A 12,383-nucleotide genomic window follows, 5' to 3' on the forward strand; every position below is an offset into this window, starting at 1 on the left:
ACTCCTTCCATCATTCCATCAGTATATACGTCCGAAGTTTTTTTCCTTTTTTTAATAATCATTTTATCTATTAGGTTGTTTGTTAGTATATGATATGTGTATTGTCGATTGTGCCCAATTTTTGGTCCCTAGAAATAAAATTTGCTCTGAAACTTCAATTTCCAACACTTTTTATGTAATGCCTCTATCTATTAGTTTTATAATCGGTTATATCATTAGATGGTGGATACCAAGTTTGATTTTTATTCTGTTTAACCGATTTTTTCCAAATAACGGGGCACTAGGAGAAATAAAATTTTTTCGGAAATCTCTGTTAATTGCAGATTATATATCTATTGGAATATTTCTTTGTGTATAGTCAAATCAAACAAATTTACAGGAAGAGTTTGAGTTTCGTTACGATGTTTTTAGAAGCTCATTACAAAACAAATTCTAAAAGATTCAAACGGAAATGATAAATAAAAACCAAGAAAAAGTCAATCTCATTTGTTCCAGCAAGAATGCGAAAAAAACAAGAATGGAAAAACAACGAAAGTATCATTTGAAACACATGCCCCTGTATGTTGACATTTGGTAAATGCATGTCATTATTTAATTGTTTCGAGTGACACAAACGATGTTTTATACTAAAAGTATTTTTTATAAAATATGCTGCACGGGATAACACATCACGTTGACATCATTTGATTAGAGACTTTCCGTTTTGAATTTTCCTCGGAGTTCGGTATTTTTGTTATTTTACTTTTTGTGGGTATTTTCGTTCAATAAGGACACTGAATGGAAAATTGACTAATTGGACAATTTCCGTGAGCTTGCCGTAAGGTTGCAAAAAGGTGATATATTTTCGAGCAAATCCCTTCATACCTTATCCGTCTAATTTGTGGATATAGAAAAAACTATGCGATAACACCCAAAGAATCATACTTTGTAAAAAAACACAACAAACAAACACTGATTACAATAAAATTTCACTAAAACTGACATTACCAAGATGCTTCATAAATAAACTCACCAAAGATACCAGCGACTCTTTTCACAAAAACTCTTAAGAGGAAAAATACTCGTAAGTCATACACATTTCAGTATAACTTACGATCAATTCTAATCGTAAGATTTTTTGTGAAAAGAGTCGCTGAAGCTAAGAATTTTGAACACTAGACGCGCATTTCGTCTACAAAAGACTCATCAGTGACGCTTGAATCAAAAAAGTTAAAAGGCCATATTTTTTTGACAACATTTTAGACGTGTTACGAAATGGTATATACTCGACGATGAGGTTGACAAATTAGACTTTAAATGCGGGTATCGTATCAAAACACAAAAGTGATTTAAAGATTTAAATTACCTGTGTACCAATTGAATCTTGTTGTTTAAACTGCCTTATACTGATGTCCACGTATATCTTGTTCCTTATAACAGACGTCCCTTTGATCTCTTTATTACGGTCATTTCATTAGAAATATTCATAATGGAACAAAAAGTCCATAACAATAATTCCTTGAGGAATAAAAATGATGAATCCCATAATATTTCTTTATTTCTTCCTTTTGGAACACTGACAGGAGGCAAGAGTCTTGCAGAAAGGATATAAAATCCAGAAGAAAAGAGAGAAGGAACCCCTACCCCTACCCCCCCCCAAACCCTTATAGATTAAATCAATATTTACTCGCTATTTTAAATTTTTGAGTTTTCGAAATCAGCAGCAACGGACCATTTAACTTAAAGGGGTGTTTACCCGAGGTCAGAACTTTCGGACGTACGTGTTGCAAACAATGCAGAACCGACTTATTTTATAATATGATGAAATGAAAGTCCAGCTGGCGGGCGCGCGGACGTGCCGGCGAGCGTGAGAAGAGGGTACCCGTTTTGAATAATAAACTCCTAACCTAGGAGCTTCTAAACTTTGTACAATGCCGCGGTATTTATATTCATACAAAATGTGCAACTCCTTTTATGGATTCATTTTGGATATAGTTTGCCCTTTTGTTTTGGAGTTTGAACCTTCGTGAATTTTTAGCAATTGCACATATCATGCATTTGACCAACATGACACCTCTATAGCCTCGCTTGCCCTTATTAGACCTTGGGAATGATTTTATAATACAAAAATCTGTTAATGTAAAAATAAGAAGATGTGGTATGATTGCCAATGAGACAACTCTCCACAAGAGACCAAATGACACAGAGATTAACAACTATAGGTCACCGTACGGCCTTCAACAATGAGCAAAAGTCCATACCGCAAAGTCAGCTATAAAAGGCCCCGAAATGACAAATGTAAAACTATTCAAACGAGAAAACTAACGACCTGATTTATGTACAAAATAATGAACGAAAAACAAATACGATATACAACAACAAACGGCAACCACTGAATTACAGGCTCCTGACTTGGGACAGGCACATACAGAATGCCTCCTCAGGAAAAGCTTAATTTCCCTTACATTATTCTCATGTAAAATGTTACTTGTTCGACCCAACGAAATGGGAATCTTTAGAAAATGACATCCTGCACATATTCCTGCACAGTTTTTAAACATTTCGAATTGTAGATTTGAGGTCTGAAAGTCCTACCCGTTTGAGCAGCCTTTCAAACAGTCCGAAAAGTCTAAGGCATGTTGTTTCTTAACTAAGTCTTAGTTAAAAAAGGTTTAAACTGAAATTGTAATTCCTCTTGTAAGGGTTTTATGTCAAATGTGACTCGTTTTTCGCCTGTTTGACATCCTAAATACATATTTCTGCATATTTCCCTTTGAGGATCAGTTTTAAGTGTCTTTTTTGCGGATGTATAAGTACCCTGCCACGTCCGGTCTATGTTTTTTGTTAGATTTATTTCTGCTTCGTATCGATCTGATGAGTTAAGCCCTTTCCAACTAATTTTATAGTTTGTTCTTATGTTGTACTGTTACACCACTGTCCCAGGTTAGAGGAGGTTCGCGCCTTCAAACTAGTGTAACCCCATCACAGTCTGCATTTACCTGACCCACGTCAGGAGTCTGTAATTCAGATGTTGTCGTTTATTGCTGTATATCATATTTGTTTTCATTAATTATTTTGTACATAAATCAGACCGTTAGTTTTCTCGTTTGAATTGTTTTACATATGTCATTTCGGGGCCTTTTATAAATACTATATGGTATGAGTTTTGCTCATTGTTGAAGATCGTACGGTGACCAATAGTTGTTAATTTCTATGCCATTTGGCCTCTTGTGGAGAGTTGTATCATTGGCAATCATACCACATCTTCTTATGTTTATATTCTCAGCAAAAATAATAAGGACCTTGCAGTATCATCAAACTTTACGTTCTGCTTTAAAGAATAAGTAATTTCACTAAACTATTCATTATTTAGTAACTTTATTTAAGTCATCTTTCCCATAAAATTTGAAATAATGGATAACACAGATACGGATAAGCTTGTCGCATATCTTTACTTGCATTTATATGACAAATGTGATGATTTAAGCTTTTAAATAATGCATGAACTTTCTACTTCTATGCAGCAAAATTTCAGCACCGATTATAGATCTCTCAGTTGATACGATATCCCAGAGCTTGTGTTTCCTATCAGGATGCTTTCGATAGAGGGTTGTTTATACCAAGAATGCAGTTGAAGTAATGATTCCTATTGGTAAAGTTGGTCATCCGTTCGAACGTTTAACCATTGTGATGCGGTTGCCCGGTATAGATTATCTGTGTTACAGATAACCACGAATTGTTCCTCCATTGTATAAGTTTTTGACTTTCAAATATGATGGCCTCGAATATCACTGATACATTAATTGTCGAAATACAGATCTGGTGCAATAGAATTGGTAAATTAACAAATGAGACTTAACACGAAGAGTACCACATGTAGTGCAGAACCTGCTCACTAATCCGGAGCCCCTGAGATCACCCTTTATTTTATGTTGGGTTGTTTTTCGATTTTGTCATGATTTTGTCGACATTTCTTCTATTTTGATACTCCCTTTGGTATCTTCCGCCTCTTTGTTTCCCGAACTACATTTAGATTGTGGAAAAGTATTCATGAGTTAATGAGAAAATCAAATTTAAATTTTAGTCTCGTTAAAGCAATTGCTAGTCTTAACATAAGATTTTTGAAAAAAATTATTTTGGTCTGAATTATTTCTTAACAATTTTAGGTTTTTCTATATACAAATCATATTATGTATCTAATCAGAAATTAACAAATGTAAATGTTTATCAAATTTTTGTTCAAGAATATATAAAACGATATAACGAAAACAGAACAATGAAATTAAATCCATTACTGCAGTCACTAAAAAGAAGTATACACGATTGAATAGATAAAAACATAATGCATAAAACTTTTGTACAATTGTATTTCAAGAAATGTGTACACACATATATATATCAACAACTGACTACTAACGTGGGTAATCAGTGGAATGTTACAGGATACATAAGGGAAAGCTTGGTTTCTTGAAGTAACCATGTAACAAGCATATTTGGTGAATAAATATATAATGTCGTTAAAAAAAAACCATTTAGAATGTGTTTGTTTAGAGTTGTTTATCTTTTGATTTTGTTTTTTTTCCCCCGTTTTTTCCAATGGTGTTGTCGGTTTATTTTCGAATTATTAGTTTAACTTAAGCATAAAATTGAGAATGCAAACGGAGAATGTGTCAAAAAATCAACAACCCGACCTTAACTTAAACATAGTTTGTTACAGACAAAGGTTGCTAAGTGCATCTACGCATAAAATCATAACATGTATAGATTTAATTTTTTTAACATTGTGTTAGTAAATACATGAGGTTTACTTACATGGTGTGCACAGAACTCCATAAAACAACTGAATAATAATCTTCTGAAATAAATAAAGACAACGATAATCTCAACTCAGCACAAATCAAGTAAAATCAGTTTGAAAGAGAGGCGAAAGATGAAAAAGGGATAATCAAACTCAAAAGTCGAAAACGAAAAAACAATGTCATGGCAAGAAACGTAAAACGAGCAAAATTCAAACAACAGTATACAAACACAACATAGAAAACTAAAGACTGAGCAACACAAACACAACATAGAAAACTAAAGACTGAGCAACACAAACACAACATAGAAAACTAAAGACTGAGCAACACAAACACAACATAGAAAACTAAAAACTGAGTAACACGAACACAACATAGAAAACTAAAGACTGAGCAACACAAACACAACATAGAAAACTAAAGACTGAGCAACACAAACACAACATAGAAAACAAAAGACTGAGCAACACAAACCCAACATAGAAAACTAAAGACTGAGCAACACAAACACAACATAGAAAACTAAAGACTGAGCAACACAAACACAACATAGAAAACTAAAGACTGAGCAACACAAACACAACATAGAAAACTAAAAACTGAGTAACACAAACACAACATAGAAAACTAAAGACTGAGCAACACAAACACGACATAGAAAACTAAAGACTGAGCAACACAAACACAACATAGAAAACTAAAGACTGAGCAACACAAACACAACATAGAAAACTAAAAACTGCGTAACCCGGTGATAAGTATAATCGGTAGATCAAATTTGGAACAATTCCGTCGCCATTTATAAATAGATATTTCATAACGGTCAACCGACTAGTGATGATATCCTTTAATTTTTCAAAGGAATGATTTCAACTTGACTACTTAGTATTCTTTGTTTTAAAGTTTCCTTGTAAGCAGCAACCCTCAAGGAAATCATGATAGGAAACGCAAGCTCTGGAATATCGTATCAACTGGGAGATATATACTATATATGCACTCGCTGCTGGAATATTGCTACATAAAAATGTCAAGTTCACAATTGGGAATCTGAAATAATCTATTTGTCGTAAAGTGTTGTTCTCAACGGACCCTGTTATATCAAGTAAAGTGAAGGAAGGACGTGTTCTTCGTCTTTTTTCTGAAATTCCGAAGGAGCATAAAACAAATCTATCATTATGGAACTTACCTCTTTGATAAGTGTCATGGGGGTATATGTCGGGTTTCGAAGAGAGTTATCAATACATTATTCTTTTATCAAGCATTTTATATCGGTTATATGCGGGGATAAGAACATATTTGTCAATGAGTAAGGACAGGTGTTTAGTATTAATTGGGTCTTTGAAAGCCGATGTCGCATAAGTGAGTATTTTTAAAATTCTGATTTGTATGAACGACCTCACGGCCTTTAACCATTTGGTGCGTTTACATAATTGTCTAGTATAATTCTGGACTGAGTTTATTACAGATGTTTTTCCAGTTTATGGATTAACTATAATATATGGCGTTCATTTGGTTAACGAGATAATATATGAATGGGGAACTTGCACATGTACAGGTTGGTTTACATGCACTTGAAGTCAATTTTAAGATCGGACATATCACTGACGTCCTGTACTTATCAAGTCATCTTCCGGTTTGCGGGTGAACGCTTATTTCTATCATGCAAACTATATCAATACAGTCCGATAAATCGATTATCAGATTTTCATCATATTTAGTTCAGTCTGCTTAATATCTTCTGTCTACCTAGTGATGTTAGTGGTAACAGGTATGATATATAGGGTGAAAAAGATGTTGATGGGAAGGACTTTTCGTTTGAACTGATTTATGATGAATGCATACTATTTTAAATGAAAATAAAACCTTATAATGTCTTGCGTCCAAATAAAGGCAACAGTAGTATACCGCTGTTCAAAAGTCATAAATCGATTGAGAGAAAACAAATCCGGGTTACAAACTAAAACCGAGGGAAACACATCAACTATAAGAGGAAAACAAAGGAACAACAGGAACACTGAAGTGCAACAAAAACAAACGCCAACATACATAGAAACGAAGTGCTTTCCTGGATTTACATTTATCCGAAACGCCATATCTAAACATGTGAATTCAAGGGATGATAAATATCTAAAGTCGTCAGGATCAATATGACCAAAAGGGACTTAAAGGGTCTAAATGGATTGCATTAAGACCAGCTCAAATAATGAGCACATTGTATCTGTTACACAGGGGGGAAGGGGGGAGACAGAGGGCACATGGCCTTATCTCTTTTGATTTATCTATTCATTTCCTTTTCAGCAATAATTAAAGATTAAATTGCGAAGACTGAAGAATGGTTAAACTATAGATCATTATTGCAGATAAACTGACAACTGAATTTTCACTGAATCATAATTGAACTTATGGCATGAATAAGAATAGTTAAACTTAAGACTGAATGTGTCAATGAAATAATATCCTTTTGTTCAAAATGGCAACGCAGATTAAGAATGCTAAATTATTAATTTCAATATTTACTTTATGGAAAGTTAATGTACTCATCAGTGTTTTATAACTGGTATTAAAAGTTTTAGAAAGCAATCCATGCAATAGCAGATGTCTGATAATTGAGAGCCTCCGAAAGACACAAATATATACAATATATTTTAAATATGTAATATAGAATCTATAAAAGACACTGATACTTTTAAAAAAGAAAAAAAAAAACTTGTTTTGAAATAAACTGAGCATTATGCTACAGATAATCAGACATAGCGTTTAATTGGAATTGCATGAATTCCCGAACTTACCTTTGAATAGATAATTTCCCCCATTTTAACCGTAATAAGCTATGATGTCAAATTTTCTTTATTCATAACACTCCAATATTTTTGTTATTCGATATAATGAAACTGTATGAATGGACCAGGAAGATAAATAAATTAAACTGATGTTTTAAAGCAAACATAAGAATAACAGAATGTTTCACCTGAAACCAGGGTCAAGGCTGTGTTTTGTGTATGTTTTTTTGTTTGTTTTGTTATTCCAATGATCGGAATTTAAAGAGGTGGCTGTATCAAAGAACATGATAGCTGCGGGGGTATATTTACATTGTTTCCATTGATATCAGTATTATTTTCATAACATAAATGTTCTGCACCTGTTCAGAAAAAGTTATTTCGTGTGTATTTGATTTTTTTTTTCTTCATAACTTGGCATTCTTTCCCATTTTCGCTTGTTGCAAATTTCACTTCCCCGGAATCCATTTTCAATAGCATATTATAGCATATTTTACGTAGTCATCATTTATCATTTTTCATCGAAATTTGTGAGTTTAAAAAAAATACTCTTTTACGTTCTAAAAGTATTGACGTATGGACATGCAGACATTCATTTAAGAAATGTAATAATTACTATATGTCATCATCGGCTATTTGGTCGACATGCCTTATTAAAAAAACCCCAGATCAAATGGAATTAAACCCTCATAACCCAATTTCCCAACAAAAGTGAACCAACATAAGTCAAGTGGGCTTTTGCTTTATCAATTACAAAGATAAGTTATGATTATTATAATAACAGAATGATTGAACACTTTCAAGGATTTTGGCAGAGACAAATAAGCGGCATCTGATCTTTCATGATCCCTTTCCCGATCTTTCACGTTCATCAATGATTTTTGTGGTTAAGCTACTACAATAAATTATAGAACGACACTATTCAGAGAATAGTAAGTTAGTCATTTATATTATATTTATATTATGAAAATTTGTATGCCTGTTTTACATTTTTGTGTATTCAAAATGTTAATTAGCAATCTGCCTTTTGTAATTTGTATTCACGTTGACCTTTTCGTCTTTTGATTTTTCTCAGTGCTGATATTAATCATAATGTTGAACCATTTTGACAACATATTTTTTTAAGATTTTTTACGCCTTTTGGTAATTTTTCACAGATTTTGATGCTGATTTGCATTTAATTGCATTTACTCTCCGATTGCAATACTTGACCACTGTTAACAACATTCCAGCAGGCTGCACACAGAGTGTATACCTTCCAGTTGATATTCCAGCAGGCTGCACACAGAGTGTTTACATTCCAGTTGATATTCCAGCAGGCTGCACACAGAGTGTATACCTTCCAGTTGATTTTCCAGCAGGCTGCACACAGAGTGTAAACCTTCCAGTTGATATTCCAGCAGGCTGCACACAGAGTGTATACATTCCAGTTGATATTCCAGCAGGCTGCACACAGAGTGTATACATTCCAGTTGATATTCCAGCAGGCTGCACACAGAGTGTATACATTCCAGTTGATATTCCAGCAGGCTGCACACAGAGTGTATACATTCCAGTTGATATTCCAGCAGGCTGTACACAGAATGTATACCTTCCAGTTGATATTCCAGCAGGCTGCACACAGAGTGTAAACCTTCCAGTTGATATTCCAGCAGGCTGCACACAGAGTGTATACATTCCAGTTGATATTCCAGTAGGCTGCACACAGAGTGTATACCTTCCAGTTGATATTCCAGCAGGCTGCACACAGAGTATATACCTTCCAGTTGATATTCCAGCAGGCTGCACACAGAGTGTATACCTTCCAGTTGATATTCCAGCAGGCTGCACACAGAGTGCATACCTTCCAGTTGACACGATATTCCAGGGTTGTGTTCCTTATCATGATTTCTTAAATAGAGGGATGCTGCGCAAAAGGAAGCTATTAAACCAAGAGTTCCAAGTAATGGAGTTGAAATGATCCCTTCATAAATTTTAGGGACGCCATTACGAGTTGATTCACAGTTATAAAATATTTGCTTTACAGATGACGACGGATATGTTCCAATTGTCGTAACCACAAGCCCGTCTCTTTTTTACCAACTGTAACCTACCAAATTATACTTATCATCGGGTTTATACTTAAGCAGAATCTACTTACTCTTCCGGAGCAACTGAGATTATCCCCTTATCCCCGGTTTTTGATGGGGTCCGTATTGATCAGTCTTTGGTTCTCTATGTTTTGTTTTGTGTACTGTTGTTTGCCTTTTGGTCATTTTGTTTTCTTTTTTTTTACCATGGCATTGTCAGTTTATTTTGAACTTAAGAGAATGAATGTCCCTTTGGTATCTTTCGCCTCTCTTTAACCTATTCTTTCACGTTCTCGATGTACCAAACGACAGCGGTGATCAGATCACATATGCCCAATTAGACTGTATCAAAAGATGAAATTACCTTCAAACTCGATCGATCATGTCATTTAAAAAAGTTATTTCAGTTCCACGTCTGATGTACAAATGAAAACAGTGTTCAATCGGGATCAAAGCGGAGTTGAAGACCGTACTTTGACGTATAATGGTTTACTTTTATAAATTTTGACTTGGATGGAGAGTTGTCTCATTGGCACTCATACCACATCTTCTTATATCTATTGAAATGTTTTTGATAAGTTGGGGAAAAATTGGGGCTATAATGATGAAAAAATTCAACACTACTTCCGTAGAACCTTATTATATATGTTTATATTCACATCCTGTTACCGGCAAATACAATTTGATCTGTGTTCCCGATTGCTATAAAAAAAAGTTTTGGCTATCGTCTACAGCAGATTTTTGTCAGCGTTTCCGATTGCAATTGCAATACAACGGATTTAGCAATCGTGTGCCACATATTCAGATCTGTGTCACATATTAGACAGGAGGTATACAGTATGGTCATTTCTATTAAATTAGCTGGTTGCATGTTTCTATAGACTCTCATAGATAAATATATGTCTTTGTGTATTCAACAATGATCAACGGTTCAATTCTATTTATTATAAATATTAATATATTTCAACAATTACGTCTCAATTTCTTAAATGTTGATTTCGTCTATAACCAAATTCACAATTATCATTGATCAACCAGTTGCAATGTCTTTATTATTGCTGGAGTATCGATCAAAAACAATTCCGTCAGAAATACGTTTCTTTCTTACCAACCTTTGTTTTTTGGTTTTGGTTTTTCTTTTTGCATAGGGCAAAAAAATGATTGCAAATAAAAGATGGAAAATGATAGAGGAAAATTACTTTAAGCTAGACAATTAACAATTAAGCTATACAAGTTTTTTTTTGTCACTTTCACAACTTTGCCCCCAAGGCAACCCCACCCCGACCTTTCAATGTACTCATATGTCTCATATAAAAATAAGGAGACTCGTTTAAATCCTCAATTCACATTAAATGAACAAACAGAAAGATGTGTTTACACATAAACTTGTTATAGGTAAAACTTTAGACAGAAGCCTTGTAACTGCACAATCACAAATAATCATCTCACAAGTTAAAAGGTTTCGAAATGATATATTATAAATACTTATTATTTGTTAAACTTCAATTGGAAGCCTTGTAACTGTAACCATAAATAATTATCTTATATTCAGACGACCGTGCTATATCTACAAGGGAAATTTAAGGCCGAGACAGCTAAGAGTGCAAAGACTTCCGTATTAAGTACAACCGAATCTGTAAACAACACCATTAAACATCGAAATAAAAGCTCGGGATATTGACGGATTTAAGGCTAGGTTTCTCTTTTTTTTAATTTTTTTTTACACATATCATATGTAGGTTTTGGTCGATGAAACATTTATTCATAAAAACATTAGGAAAACAATCTGTTTACTAATTTATTTCTGGTATTACACACTTTGAGTTCAAGTTATTTCCCTTTGCTTATTCTTGACTGATTCTAAACCGGACACAATGGACTGCTGCTCATACAAAGCATAAGTTAAAAGTGATATTTATGAGTTTTAAAATTTTTCTAACGGCACACCCAAACCACATTTATCGATTGTCTCGTGACCGAAAATGGGAGGTCGTTGCTTTGGTTTTATGGTATTGTTTGCTTGTCCGCTAGGAACAAATAATATGCCCGGTTAGAGTGATATATATGTTTTCCTGCGTACGAGTTATAATATTGAATATTTGACTCAACGTGTAAGCTTAGTACAAGGCATGTTATATTACTATTCAAGTAAAAATATGATATGGGTTTTTATTTCGTACTTGAAGTACATGTATTTTTTTGGTATGTTCACACATTTCAAAATATGTCAAAAATTTTAAAACATACAAGTATGCGCAAAACTTTTAAAAAAAGTAACAAGAATTATGAAAATTGTAAGCGTAAAATCTAAAGTCGTCGTGAAATTGAGATTTTTTTTTTCAATTTCTCCATTTCAATGTTTTCCTTATTCGATATATAGAAAAGTCTGTGTCGACATATTCCCCGTCATGCTGGCAAAAACACAGAGGGACGAATCCCCTTGATGCTCAATTTACGAAACAGATCGATATATTTTGTAACACAGGGCTGAAAAAAAATATTTGATCATTAAAAAATGTCATAATTCGATATTAATGTAAACAAAATTTCATAAACAATACATACAGGTTTACTATAAAATTGTTGATTTAATTGAACGATTGCTGTTTATATGTAACATACGTTTTTATGTCTAACTGACACAAATACATAATGCATATTTAAAAAATGGTAATATTCTAGTCTAAAAGTTTGAGTGAACAATTTTAGAAATCAATTACAGGTACAAAATGTAGAGTTGCATATATGGTGTGTAGACA

At 33.6% G+C, this 12,383-nt stretch overlaps 1 protein-coding gene across 1 annotated transcript in view; it reads right to left on the minus strand.

The window, feature by feature from the left end:
* LOC127731085 (uncharacterized) overlaps positions 1–7,645 on the minus strand; it is a 124,627-nt gene extending 116,982 nt beyond the window's left edge. The window contains exons 1-2 of the mRNA XM_052239944.1: positions 7,568–7,645; positions 4,792–4,834 (exon numbers count right to left, since the gene is read on the minus strand). Of these exons, the coding sequence (XP_052095904.1) occupies positions 4,792–4,834; positions 7,568–7,591 (67 nt within the window). The 5' untranslated portion in view covers positions 7,592–7,645. The remainder of the gene's footprint in view (positions 1–4,791; positions 4,835–7,567) is intronic.
* Between the last annotated feature and the right edge of the window lie 4,738 nt (positions 7,646–12,383).

Source organism: Mytilus californianus, unplaced genomic scaffold, assembly GCF_021869535.1.
Source record: "Mytilus californianus isolate M0D057914Y unplaced genomic scaffold, xbMytCali1.0.p SCAF_2, whole genome shotgun sequence".
NCBI lineage: Eukaryota > Metazoa > Mollusca > Bivalvia > Mytilida > Mytilidae > Mytilus > Mytilus californianus.